Raw genomic sequence first — 15313 nt, 5'->3', positions numbered from 1 at the left:
TAGCTATTTGTTACTTAAATAAATTAATTAAACACTTTATTAGAATTTTTGTTGGACACATTGGACACAGAATAACACAGGGTTTGACTGTGTATGTTATCCCAAAACAATCACAAGATATCTAATTCAGAAACCTTTCATTGTAAATGTTTTCATTTTATTATAATACACAGTTCCACAGCCGCAGGGTTAGCTCCGCCCACCATAGATACGTCATAGCAACGAAACAGCCTCGGACATAGAGAGTGAAAAATGGCGGCGGATACAAACGCACTACGAATAATTCCGCCGAGTATATCTTTGGATTATTTTAAAAATGTTGTCGTTACATCCCGTGTAAAGGAGAGAGGGTATAATTTTTTCATTAATGGTTATATCCATGCAGTAAAACTGTATACTTCCACTGATAAAAGCGTAGAAATTACGGCAAAATGTTACCGGTCGATGAAAAAGAGCGAGGATCCTCACAAGATAAATATGACGATCAACTATGATGTGGGCGTCATTGACGATAGTCATTGCTCTTGTCAGGCAGGGTGAGTTATGTATTTTCTTTTCTTAACTCTGTGGCTAATTTATATTGCGCTTTATCTCATACCGTAAGTAAATAAAATTGATAAACAAATTGTTTACTAATAGACTCTCCGGAACCTGTGCTCATACAACGTGATTGATATATACTCTCCAGCATTATAAACGTCTAGGACTGAATCAGGTTCCTGCAGAGCTACCCTGCACAAGTTTGCCTCAACAATGGCACAAGCCTAGGGGGACTAAAATTCAGCCGGAACCCTTATCCTCCATGGTTTTCTCAAAGCCTAAACCAACCCCACGAAAGAAGAAACCTGTTTATGTGGACAAGCCAAATCAAACGTAATCATACATTATTAATAAATGTAAATATTCAATTTCACAAAGCTATTATATAAATCAACTATTTATAACAGGGCATGATGTTATGGTTTTTCAACTCTTGTCAGTCTTGAATTTAGTCTTTTTTTTCTTTGTGTAGAATTCCTGATGTGTTTCCAGAAGAGATCAAAAAGCTTAAGGTTGACCCTTCACTGCCACTGTCATATTTGCTACAGGAGGATGTTGAATTAGAGCCATCCATTTGTGGGAAAATACAAACAGGATCCATGCTTAAATATCATGTAAGATGGCTTTTGGAGGACATGAAATCAACAGACTTTAATTCAATGATTCTCAAAATAAATATCTTTATTTTTTGAAAAAAGTAAATTCAACTTTCACATTTTAAATTTATATTAACATTGCATATATATATATAAAAAGGATTTCTCATATTTTGTAATTGGATATGATTTTTTATTCAAAAAGTTGTGTGTTCTTTTCTCCGAGTCATAACGAGGGGATAAAAAAATCACACCCAACCACAAATCATGGGAGATTCTTTTTATCACATATTTTAAACATCAATACTAATGTTTTCATCACAGCAGTGGGATGTGAAAAATATCCAATGTCGAGTGATATCGATCATAGAAATACCGGTATGGTGTAAATATAAGTAAACTGATGTACAAATGTTGAACACTATGATAGTTTCACTAATATGTCCTGAAAATTTGTGAGAAGAGATGCACACACCCAATATTCATTTACACAATGCAACAAAGAGACAGGAATTTTTTTGCTGAACAATTTAAAGCACTTGATTTGATTAATGGCTCTTTCAACATGTATTCTGTGAGCAGCAATTTTTCTTGTTAAAGTCACATCAGCTGCACTCATGGAATGGGCTTTAAATAGAAGCAAACGGAGGGATATTCAGTCTAAGTCCCAGTTCAGCCAGCTGATCCTCTATTTTGAACCCCTTATCTGCCATTATCGAGTCCCCTGGATGTAAATATTTTTGCCTCATCCGAGATTCTAAATACTGAAAAAATCCACTTTTGGTACAAATTTCATTGTCTGAAATAGATCCACAGTATAAATCAGACACAAATAAAATAGAACCTCTTGGGTCACACACCACAAGGGATTTTAAGGTGGTTGCTGATTTATATTCACTATAACATTGACTTTGGCATAATAGAGATGAGGGCCTTTGTATCTTGATTTCTGTACAATCAATAATAGCAACACAGTTTGGAAATTCTTGTTTATATGTAGATGGCATGTTCTGAATAATTATATCTCTATGTGGCCAGTAACTGAGAGATCCTAAACGTAAATATATATACTGAGAGATGCCTTTTAGTATGGTTGACACACTTTGAATCTTCAAATTAAATCTACAAGCCAAGTCTTGAAGGCCTTTCCTGATTCTGCATAGGAACAAAAATACTTGTTCATCTACAGGCAGTCTCTTTACCTCTTCCCTATTTGAATCATAAGTAACAGGGTTAGCATCTGAAAAAGTTCCATTCGGAAACAAAAAAGATATCAACATCAAAAAACGTAAATGTGTTATTCCTGTGTAATACTGAAATAATTTTTTGATTTTTGAGTTAGACACAAACTCCACATTAAAAGGTTGAACATGCATATCAGTTTGTGTGTGGATGCTTCGAAGGCTTTGGTTATTAGACTGCAGTGCTTCTAAAGCTTCACGTAGTTCTTTATTTTCCTTCTCCAATTGATGTATTCTGGTTGCCATTGCCAACATCTCCATCGATGAAAATACTGGAAGAAAATTATAAACCTTTACAATTAGATTTTATTACATGTGTATTCACAAAGATTTTCTTTAAATACATAAATATGAAAATATATAAATTTTTTTTTACTAGTTTCAGCATTTTAAAGAACATCCTCAAGTTGATGCAGGGAAATGTGGGGAGACTAAATTTCCAAAAATTGTAAAAAATATTTTGGTGAATGAAAAATACGAAAATATAGTGAAAATGTTTCCTACCACTATGCAAGATGCAGAGAAAATTGAAAAAGAGACTGTTGGTCAAGCTAATTGTGAAACATGGTTCAAAGAAAGAAGGGAACGACTAACAGCCTCACAGTTTGGAAAAATCTGCAAACGGAAAAAGGCTGTAAATGATGCATTTCTTAAGGATATTTTTCCAGCCTCAAATAAAAACTTTTCTACTAGTGCCACACGTTACGGTCAAGGGAATGAAAATGCAGCTAAGAAAAAATATTTGGAATCCTTCCAGGAGAGGCACATACATGATTGTGGGTTGGTAATAAACCCTGATTTTCCTTATCTAGCTGCCTCACCAGATGGCAAGGTGTGTTTTAAGGGGGAAACAGGTGTCCTAGAAGTGAAGTGCCCATTTACTGCACGCGATATGACCATCTCCGAAGCAGTTCAACAGATTCCAAAATTCTGTCTTCAGGAAAATGACGGAAAATTTGAACTTCAGAAGAACCATGATTATTTTTTTCAAATACAGGGTCAGATGATGGTGTCTGGGGCAACTTTCTGTGAATTCATAGTGTTTACTAGAAAGGATATTTTTGTTCAAAATGTAAAAGAGGATTTAAATTTTCAAAAAGATATGTTTGAGATGCTTTCAAATTTCTACTTGCAGCATGGTGCCAAATATGTTAAAATGCCGAGAATCTGACATAGTCAAAGTATATGTAAAATATTTGTGTTTATTTATCATAGCGAAATAAATTAATACTACAAATATACACTGGTTTTCCCCTGACCTATCAGAATGATTACTAGTAAGTTTCTGATAAACAAGGCTGAAATATTATATAATTAGAAATTACGAGAAATCAAACCTACACTGTTCACTTGTTTGACAGGCAGTTTCCTGATGATAAACATCACTCTCCGTTGTACAGGTCTCCATATCTTCAGTGACCTCACTACAAAAAAATGTATTCAAAACTAAGTCTTTCAATAAACATTACATACAAACATTGAGGGTAATAACATGTAACATGTAGAGTCACGAAATAAGGACTTGATCTTTTCATCATAGGTCTGAATCCCACTGTGGGATGTGAAGACCTTCAGATGAGACCATATTTATAACTTGAGGTCTAGTGTTGCAGTAGGTGCTGACACGAAAAAGATCCCTCACTGCTCAATGGCCCTGAATGTTTTTATTGGTCAAAGTTTGCAGTTCTCCACCTACAAGTATTGGTGTCTCCAAATGAGTGAAAAATTCTTGAGTGAGACGTTAAACATCAAACTATATTCAATTTACTTTAACTGCCTCTAATCATAAAGTTTTTAAGTTTTCATTGTTTGAGAAGAATACTGTAATAATCAATACTATGCTGTCTATATCATGTTGGTAATATGCCCCCTCCATGTGACCTATACCCTCAAACATTAAATATCCCCCTCCATGTGCCATACTACCCAGATCATAGTTGATATAAACACACAAAGTGCTCACTATATGATATATCACATAAGCATTAAATGGATGTAAATAATTATTACCAAATATTTTGCTCTAAGAAAATGAACTTGATGAAAAATTCTTTGTCAAGATAAATTTGTCATTTCTGCATTTACCCCTCAAAGTGTCTACATAGCTAATAATATTTTACCGGATTCCATATAATTATAGTATCAGTATATTACCTAAATGACAGTACATTACTGGAAGTAGCATTTCCACTAAATGCACTGAGAGGCTGACGGGATGGAGGATGTCTCGTCTTCTTAAATTCCCCTGTTTTAGCATCACATGGGTCTGGGTACTCTGCTGTTGGCCCATCAATATTGAAGAAATGCTACGAACAAAAATATTACTTGTAAAGTAGTAAGTACTGTACTTTCCTGTCGAGCCATTCTCTGTTTCGATGAATGATACATGTATGGTGAATTAATAATGGAAATTTCATTCATCATTAATATTATGTTGATAGTACCCAATAACTATCGAAAATAAATCATATAAAAGATCTTCTTCTTCTTCCACTGTCTGGCCTCCTTCATCAAGTTGAAGATTATGCCAGTTTGGGTGTGCGCATGTTAAAAAGAAATTTTTGTTTGTTTTTTTTTTTTGATTTTAAATAAAAACTGGATAAAAGGAAGTTTGGATTTAAGTTGTCTTAATCACTTGAGATTTAAATATCTCAAGTGATTTTGCTGCCGCAGTGTCCTCTGGCAAGCTGTTCCATTCTTTGATCGTTCTACAGAAATATGACCACTTCCTGCAGTCCTTGGTTGCTGATGGTATTGCAAATGAGTGTTGTTTTGTATGCCGTGATCTTCTTACAGGCTTAGTGAAGTGGTCCTCTGGGCTGATGGCTACTTTGTTATTTACTATCTTATACATCATTATTAATCTTGCTGTTTTCCTTCTACTTTTTAAGTTTTTCCATTCTAGATGTTTGATCATATCTGCTACGCTGGATCTATTTCTATAATTGCCCATTATGTATCTTGCCGCTCTTCTTTGCACCTTTTCTAACATATCTATCTGGCCCTGTTGGTATGGATCCCACACTGTTGAAGCATATTCTAGCTGCGGTCTAACCAAAGATGTATAAGCTCTTTCTTTAATCGTCCTTGAGGATATGTGAAGATTTCTTTGTAGGAATCCTAATGTTCTATTTGCCTTCTTACAGATATTTGAAATATGTAGTCCCCAATTTAGATCAGATGTTATAGTACAGCCTAGGTATTTTGTGGACTCTTCATGGGCAAGTAGATGGTTATGAAGGGTGTAGTTGAAGATAATAGGATTTTTCTTTTTCGAAACTGTGAGAACTGTACATTTATCTGGGTGAAATTTCATTTTCCATTTTGTTTCCCAAAGAGCAAGTTTATTTAGGTCTTCTTGAAGGATATGGCAATCTGAATTCGTTGAAATAGTTAAGTACACTATGGTATCGTCAGCGAAGAGCCGTACTGTGGAGGTTAGGTGGTCCGGTAAGTCGTTGATGTAGAATAGGAAAAGGCTGGGTCCTAGTACTGATCCCTGGGGCACTCCAGACTTAACTCTTCCGACATCGGACTCTTCCCCTTCGACCACTACTACTTGGCTCCTATTTGAAAGGGAAGCTTCAATCCAACGATGTGTGTTTCCTGTGATACCATAATGATGTAGTTTATGGAGAAGTAGACTGTGGGAAACTTTATCGAAAGCTTTAGAAAAATCGAGGATCAGAAGATCTGTTTGCTTTCCATTTTCCAAATTCCTAGATAGATCATCCACACATTCCAACAGTTGGGTTTCGCATGATCTTCTACTTCTGAATCCATGCTGGAGTGGATATAAGATGTTATTTTTCTCTGCATGATTCATAATATGACTTGTTACAATGTGTTCCATGATTTTACAACACACGCATGTTAGGGATATTGGTCTATAGTTCTCAGGTGTGTATTTCTTTCCCTTTTTAAATGCTGGTGTTATGCGGGCCTTTCTCCAGTCAGATGGTATTTCTCCCTCTATCAAGGATTTTCTAAATATTAGTGTCAGTATTGGTGCCAGCTCATTTGCTAGTTCCTTCAGGATGGTGGGTTTGATGTTATCAGGGCCTCCAGCTTTATGTGCGTTTAGATTTTTAAGTAATTTAAGGACTCCTGCCTCAGTGATGTTAATATCGCTTGCTTCTGGGTAATCTGATGGTTCACCTTCCATGAATTGGCCTCTTTTGAAGTCTTCCTTACTTACATTTTCTGAATCTGAGAATACAGACTTGAATTGTTCATTTAGGATCTTAGCCATCTCTGCAGGATCAGTTTCAAGTTTGCCATTCTGTTTTAATGGTGACACTCCACTTTTATCACTCTTCTTATGCTTGATGTACGTCCAGAATTTCTTTGATACCCCTTTGGCTGTGCTGTCTTTATCCTCTGGGGTGAGTATATTCTCGATGTATGACCAATATGCTCTCCTGGACTGTTTCTGGGTTTGGTGTTTCAATTCCTTATACTTCTTGATGTCATCTCTATGATGTGTTTTCTTTTTCCGCTTGTAAGCCCTGTCACGTCTCTTAATGAGTTTCCTGATGTCTCCCGTTATCCATGGTAATTTATCTTTCTGTCTTGCTAACTTTGTTGGAATATGCGTATCTATTGCTTTTTCTAATCCTGATCGAAACATTTTCCATAGGTGCTCTATATCCCCACCTTTTTCGTCTTCTCCTTTGATGTTTTCATAGAGTGTCTTCATTTCTTCTGCCATGCTTGTCCAATTGGCTTTTTTGTAGAGTGCTATCTTTCTGGGTTTCTGTGAATTTCTTTTCAGATCAGTATCTATTTCCGTGAATACTATATCATGATCAGATATACCTGGTGTTGTTTCTATCTGTTGAACCCTGTTTGGAATATTTGTTATGAGTAGGTCCAATATTGCCTCATTTCTGGTTGGTATCTCCACCATTTGTGTCAATCCGTTGTCATCCAATATATCTGCTAAATGGTAGTGATTTTTCGTATGCTGGGTTCCTGGTTTTAGAAATTTATCTTTCCAATTCCATCCTGGCAAGTTGAAATCTCCTCCAATCAAGATCTGTGAGTTTGGGCTACATGCACGCTGTACTGAAAAGCTGTGAGGTCTTCGGATGCTTTAGGATTATAGAACGCACAAATTCTGAGATCTTTCTGTCCACATTGCTGTATACGGGCCCAAACAATCTCCCCCTCTGTATCTAATTCCTGCATCTCTGAGCTCAGGAATTTATTATGGATGGCAATGAGCACACCTCCACCTACACGGTTTCTTCTATCTTTTCTATATATGTTGTAACTTGTAGGGAAAAAGTGGTTGTTGTCAATGCTCGCATCTAGCCAAGTCTCCGTTGCTAATATTACGTCCGGTTTTAGACTGTCTATAACATTCTCAATTTGATGTTGTTTGTTTCTGATAGATTGACAGTTTATGTTCAGTACCCTTAGCGGTATAAAAGGTTTTCCTTTACCTTGTTTTGGCTTTCGTTCTGGTGTAGATGCATGAATAGGGATAGGTATAGGTTGCACATCTCCGGTTGAATCATCTATATTTGCTAGGAGTGAGAACTGGTTTGATGTCTCTAGTGTTGTGATTCCATAGCAAATGTCACTATAGTTTGGATTTCCACAGATCATGCAATCCCACCGTACAGACCCCCCTTCACTCATCAGGATGCTGTATGTCCCACTATGGATGTCTTGGCAGTGTATGTGGAACCATTGATTACAGGTATCACAAATTATGGCTCTGTGGTCCCATGTGACCGGTTCATCACATGTACCACATCTATAACAAGCTCAGCTAGCCTACAACCAACGGGCCGATACTTTTATTTTCATCCATAGCCTAGTTAATGCGAGATTCCTCTGACTCTAACCCCCGCTTTTATATTGTGACACTGACTAGATCTACTCCGCACAAGTCACAAGGGGGTTCGAGTCAGAGGAATCTCGGATTAATCCCTAGTGTGCCTGTTCGCTTTCTCCGCTGGTTTACAAAATCTCGATAAGATAATAAAAAGCCTCGAAACATATAAAGAACAAAAAATACCCTTACCTTAGTACATATATACGTATCTTTTGTAATTTTGTTGACATTTAGCTGATGCTGCGGCCTATGACATAACGCAATCCATCGCATACACTTGTGCAAGTTCGTCTTTGGTTTAGGAAACGGTAAAAACTTGGCACCGTTAAGCTTGTCTTTATATCGACTGTCCGAATTGCACGTTCCAAATGAACAATGTTTCACCATTTTCTCTTCAGAATAGATCTATTTTCACATTGAAAACAATGTAAACATCACTGTACTAATCGTACACAACATGGCGGTAATGTCCGAGTCTTGTCCGAGGTACGAAATGGTGGGCGGAGCTTATTTTTCGACGTATATCATTGGTCAAAATATAAGGTCACGAACTTCTATGGAACTGTGTATTTTACACAGTTCCACAGCCGCAGGGTTAGCTCCGCCCACCATAGATACGTCATAGCAACGAAACAGCCTCGGACATAGAGAGTGAAAAATGGCGGCGGATACAAACGCACTACGAATAATTCCGCCGAGTATATCTTTGGATTATTTTAAAAATGTTGTCGTTACATCCCGTGCAAAGGAGAGAGGGTATAATTTTTTCATTAATGGTTATATCCATGCAGTAAAACTGTATACTTCCACTGATAAAAGCGTAGAAATTACGGCAAAATGTTACCGGTCGATGAAAAAGAGCGAGGATCCTCACAAGATAAATATGACGATCAACTATGATGTGGGCGTCATTGACGATAGTCATTGCTCTTGTCAGGCAGGGTGAGTTATGTATTTTCTTTTCTTAACTCTGTGGCTAATTTATATTGCGCTTTATCTCATACCGTAAGTAAATAAAATTGATAAACAAATTGTTTACTAATAGACTCTCCGGAACCTGTGCTCATACAACGTGATTGATATATACTCTCCAGCATTATAAACGTCTAGGACTGAATCAGGTTCCTGCAGAGCTACCCTGCACAAGTTTGCCTCAACAATGGCACAAGCCTAGGGGGACTAAAATTCAGCCGGAACCCTTATCCTCCATGGTTTTCTCAAAGCCTAAACCAACCCCACGAAAGAAGAAACCTGTTTATGTGGACAAGCCAAATCAAACGTAATCATACATTATTAATAAATGTAAATATTCAATTTCACAAAGCTATTATATAAATCAACTATTTATAACAGGGCATGATGTTATGGTTTTTCAACTCTTGTCAGTCTTGAATTTAGTCTTTTTTTTCTTTGTGTAGAATTCCTGATGTGTTTCCAGAAGAGATCAAAAAGCTTAAGGTTGACCCTTCACTGCCACTGTCATATTTGCTACAGGAGGATGTTGAATTAGAGCCATCCATTTGTGGGAAAATACAAACAGGATCCATGCTTAAATATCATGTAAGATGGCTTTTGGAGGACATGAAATCAACAGACTTTAATTCAATGATTCTCAAAATAAATATCTTTATTTATTGAAAAAAGTAAATTCAACTTTCACATTTTAAATTTATATTAACATTGCATATATATATGGACCATTCTCTGTGAAAAGGGGTCTTAATGACAAAATTTTCGAAATTGACTTTTTTGTATATTTCAAATCTACTTCAAATTTAGGACACAAAGTGAAAATTTGAGCATTTAATTTGCAATAGTTTTAAAGATTTACCTGCTTGAACATAGCATGTTTTAATTATTATACCAGTAACGTCAGACGACGTTATTTTTTTTTAAACAAAATGACGTAAACATTGCACATGTCTATTTGATTAAATCAAACAGCATAATTTAATTTTTTAAATATTGTATAGAAATAATTATAATAATAAACAGTAATTATCATTCAAAAACAACATTTTCTTTGTCATTATTTGTACGTTATTCACTATTCAAGCGGCGGACAGGTCATATCTTGTTGAGCCGGTCGTACGAATGGTCTTACTTTCGTGAACAAGTACTGCTTGCGAGCATCGGAGAGACCGGTGGGCTGTAAAATAGCTGGTCTATCCTGGTTAAATACACAGTTTCTGTCTTTTAATATGTTGACCTTTATTTCTTCTGATGAATCCGATTCCTTTACCGTCACAGTACCAGGTTCTGTACTTTTAAAGCAAAAATGGCGGTACTTGCGTATTCCCTTGAGGGGTTTAAAAAACTCAGAGAGAAAAGCCTTCCATTCTTGCCACTGCCACGTGGGATACCGGACAGCCGAATTTGCAACTGATGACTTCTCTACAATTCTTTCAAGCTGATCAATGGAATCGCAGTCACTTCTTCTGTAAAGTTTTTTGATGAAAGCAAATACGCCATCAATGATACAACGCGTATGACCCGGAACTTGCATCATATACGTAATTTCATCTTGCTGTCCTGTCATAATACGCCACATAAGGTATCCAATGACAAACTGGTTTTTATTTTGACCTGAGCAATTATCAGCATGAATTGTGATTTTTCTGTCATCTGTTCCGTACTGTGAAAATGACCAGTCGATCATTGAAATAACGGAATCTGGTCCATGTGTATTCGAACCATCACAGCCTATCGTTTCATTTTCATCAATTAAAAAATTTAATTGCTTTGGGATGTCGTCTATTCGAAAACCGAATATTTGAATTTTGCGAAGACTCTGGAAATATAGTGGCCCCATCTGACGAGCATGATGAGGTATGTTTACATTCTGACTGAAATCAAATGTGAAATGTCGAGAACCGTTCTCAAGCGCTTCTTTAATACAATTATTATAAAGAGCTCTCTCTTCTTGGGCATGGGTTATATGTTGCTGCATTTTGGTCGTAGAATCTATTTTTTCTTCTTCCGATACTGAATCTATAATTAGTTTTCTGAACTTTTCACATGTAGCGCACACATCATCCCGTGGCTTTGCAATTTTGATATGAGGCAAACAATGGTTCCATATCCCGCAAAATGTAGAATACTTGACGCATCGCATCGGGTGTTCTCCCTCATCACAGCTAGAAACATACTTACTATGAACATATTTTTTCGTCACGTCAGAAGGGATATATATGGGGGGTATGGTATCTTGTCCTCGAGGAGCTGCTGGCTGGGGCAAACAAGCAAGACTCTGTATAAATTGAAGAGCAGCTTTGATGTCTTCAAATTTCAAAGCGTGAGCAGGCTTGGACCCAACATTACCATGTTTCCGAGGCGTTGGTCCATGTTTTTTCATGTGATCTCTTATGTTCTGTAAAGCTTGTTTTCCAATATCAAAAGGATCATAAATGTTTTTCTGCAAACTTTCTTTCCAGCAAAAATAAATTCAGGTCTTGATCTTTCTCGTTTTCTTCCTCTTTTAGTTTTATCATTGTCACAATCAACAAGAGATCCAATTATGTACAATTCCTTCTCATCTTTCTGCATTTCCCGAACATCGAACACATGTGAGAGTATTTGAGATTCTTGGAATTTATTTATGCAGTTGTGTTTACAGCCACATGTTTTTCGTTGTAAATCTCTTATTCTACAAATGTCTTCATCATCAGTCAATACAAAACAACCCGCTTCATCACCTGTATATATACTTCCCTCTTCCTCGCTGTTTAGGCTGTCCATATATTCTCTAGCTCTGTCATTAATGTTAGCGGGTCTCTCATCCTCTTCCTCTGTGTCAGAAGGACTTAGTTCTTGTGATGCCACTGGAGTAGTACATGGTGTTCTACCGAAGTGCTCAGCGTATAGACTGTCAAGCTCCTGCCAATAAACCAGAACTATTTTAATGTTGTTTAATATGTTTATCACTTTCACAATTAATGAACATCATGCAAATATGTATTTGCTACACACATTAAACTCAGCGTGACATATTAAGGCCAGGGGAAGCAGTTTCCGTTAAGGGGCGCTAACGAAAAATTAAACCCCCCCCCCCAAAAAAAAATAATTCTTGTGTTACTTATGAGGATGCATTTCCATAACACAGTTTTCTATTCTGAAGTAAATATCGGTAAAATTATGAATGGGTTCAACTGTAAATGATGTTTGTTTTCAATTGTATGTTCAATTAAACACCCCCCTTTTCCCTTAAGAGCCTGTTACAAAGTTAAGTAGGCCTAGTAAAGTACATTACACACTGACATAGGATGATATTTTTTTTCCTACGATACAATTTGATATCGGCCTGATATCAAATTGTATCGTAGGAAAAATATCATCCTATGCCAGTGTGTAATGTACTTTACTTCCTATGCCTATCGACAGACCCGATAATCGGGTCTGTCGATAGGCATAGGAAGTGTAAAATTAACATTGATACAGGTAGTATGTGCATGCGCATTTTGAAAATGTAGCCTAGGGATATATATTTTCAATAAAAACACAAACTTTGAAAACTATGTAGGCCTAACTCCCAGTATGATGTGTATCTCTCTCTCCCCCCTCTCTCTCTCTCTCGACATGGCTGCATATCAATATGTGTTGAAATAATACTTTAGATATCATGTAAGCTCTTTGATATTTAAAATTCATAGATTTAATTTTTCTTTATAAAGAAATAATCAGAAAATTAATTTTATAAATGTACTAGCAACGCCTTGCGTCGCCGGTTGAATCGAGTGCACAACTTCTTTTCAAAATATATCGGTGGATATTTTCAGTATCCAAATAAGCTTCGAACAATACAAAATCTAATAAGCCTAATATGTACTACAGTTTCATAGACAGATTTCAGGAAATAAAATGAATTTTGATCGACCGACGTATACATGTAGTGTGTACTACGCTGCATCGTGCATGACCCTGCATAGATAACTCTATGTTTCATGAACTCATCAATTAAAAAATATATAAATTATGGTTGATGACTTATGATGAACCTTGAAATATTCTCCCAAATACGATATCATAGAATTTTACAACAAGTAAAATTGATGCATACCATAAAATAAGCCGCAAACAAAATTTTATATTTCAATTTAGTATACTTTTACAATTTTTTAAAGCTTCCATGGTCAATTTTTGAAGTTGTCTTCAAAACTTTATAAATGAATGTGATTTTTAAAAATTAAATAAATAAAAATTTTAGTGCATATGTTTATCAAATGGATTCATCGAGAAATAAAGTCAATGATAAATGATGACTTTATTGTCATAAAAATTAAGATTTATGCCTCTCAGGATGAAGCACGTGCCTTAGACCCCTTGCCACGTTATAATGTCCATGGCTTCTGTAGAGTGCAAAGTCTATGCTGCAAGGTTCAGTGCAAAATGTTTAGTAGAAAAAATATTTTTGTGTCATTTGCAGCAACAACAAAGACATCCGCCAATAAAAAAACACCTATTAAAACTGTTCCAAGAAATGATTCATTGTAATTCGGTTGTTTACTTTTATATCAAAAGAAGTATTTAGTTAGGGCGAGGGAGCAACCAATAGTATTGAAGTGACCAGAGGTTCAGATGATGGGATAAGTCAGCTACAATAAATTATTTTTATCAAAAGACTATGCAAAAAATTTAAAGAAATACTTTTAAGAAAATAATGCATTAGAAGTTTAATTTAAAAATTACTCTGGGTCAGTATAAAATTAAATGAAAATACAAATTCAGATTAAAAATAGCGATTGCAATTTTTTCAGGACTAACAAATAGGGGGGACAGGCGGCCGACAGACACAATGTAAGGGGAAAGCTGTCTTGGTTGCATTTTATACAAGTGAGATAATTTTCTAGACTTGCGCGGTCAAATTATTAAGTTTTTACATAGCTTAATTTATTTACAGGTTACAATCTTTTATATGAAATCTAATAATGTTTTGTATAATGTTTAGTATATTGTAAGATATAATTTATTTTAATCATGATTATAAATACAAATATATTATTTGATTTAATAAAGAGTGGAAAACTGGATTTTTCTCTTTCTGGTTACATCTATACAGATTGGATAACATCGCCACTCCCGATAACCTGTAATGCGCTGGACATGCAGAAGGAGAAAAAGGGAGAAGGTTGCACACAGTTTTATGTATAATTTTTATATTGGTATTGGACATTAATTGGTTTCAATGCCTACTTTAATGAACAAATAATAGATCACAAAGTGATAATACCTTTAAAACATGCTATTCCCTACATATAGTTTTGCAAATGTTTGTGGGAAATCATTTAAGTCATCTGTGTCAAAATTGAAATATATATACCCGGTAGCTAGGGAAGGAAATGCCACAAACATTGAACAATTAACTCTTTTAAATTGCTAAGAGTTAGCACAGAAAGTGCAATCTACTAAGCTTTGAAAAGTGGTAAGAAACGAAATGAAAAAAAAATTTTAAAAAGGTAGTATAATAAGACAAAGGTTTACGACATAAATACAATCATGTACATGTATATACAGTCAAAATGATAACCACATTGATGTAATCAATAGAAAATTAAATATCATATGAGTGTTCTACATATTGTACATGGCCTGATCATGTATTTCTTTATACGTCTCCTGTTTGTACATGGTTTACAAGTATTTTATTTTCTTCACTCTACCACTGCCCCACTCAGCCACAAAGAGGTTATCACTGGTGTCTACACATAACCCCAATGGATGTTCTAGATCTCAGTTATTGATGTATCGTAGGAACTTTCCATCCTGATCTAGGATGTGGATACAGTGGTTGTAATGGTCTGCTGTCAGAATCTGACCCTCGCTGTCTGTTGTGATTCCGGCTGGCACAAATGATTCAATGTTAGTAAAGGGATGACCAGTGTATCTAAATCGGAGTTTCCCTGCCTGATTAACCACCACCACTGTTTTTGCTCTCCAGTCAGATACGCAAATATCGAGGTTCCTGTTTTCATCGACGCATTTATTAAAGATACCGGAGGAATACAGTGGTTCACCTTTTCTATCAAACTGAATGGTTTGTTTCTCTGTGAAGCCAGTAAAACGGACAACTTTTGAATGACTTTCAGCATCACTGT

At 35.9% G+C, this 15313-nt stretch overlaps 1 protein-coding gene and 1 pseudogene across 3 annotated transcripts; one reads left to right on the top strand and one right to left on the bottom strand.

Moving 5' to 3' along the window:
- Window positions 1-15313, bottom strand: part of LOC134250506 (nuclear pore complex protein Nup205-like) — a 110318-nt pseudogene that overhangs the window by 27937 nt on the left and 67068 nt on the right.
- LOC134250551 (uncharacterized) lies at window positions 168-4504 on the top strand. 3 transcript variants are annotated; one of them, XM_062732930.1, is made up of 4 exons: window positions 168-536; window positions 640-873; window positions 1013-1154; window positions 2757-4504. In XM_062732930.1, exons 2-4 carry the CDS (start codon window positions 803-805, stop codon window positions 3546-3548), a joined length of 1005 nt encoding a protein of 334 aa, XP_062588914.1. In that variant the 5' UTR covers window positions 168-536; window positions 640-802; the 3' UTR covers window positions 3549-4504. The 3 variants fall into 3 exon arrangements, with proteins under 3 accessions (XP_062588914.1, XP_062588907.1, XP_062588918.1); XM_062732923.1 differs by having other exon boundaries at window positions 168-873; XM_062732934.1 differs by having other exon boundaries at window positions 168-896.

This window comes from Saccostrea cucullata, unplaced genomic scaffold (assembly GCF_032062105.1).
Source record: "Saccostrea cucullata isolate Sc308-1 unplaced genomic scaffold, CSIRO_AGI_Scuc_v1 ctg2257, whole genome shotgun sequence".
Classification (NCBI taxonomy): Eukaryota; Metazoa; Mollusca; class Bivalvia; order Ostreida; family Ostreidae; genus Saccostrea; species Saccostrea cuccullata.
Note: the sequence above shows the minus strand (reverse complement) of the source record. Positions and strands in the feature narration are given on the sequence as shown.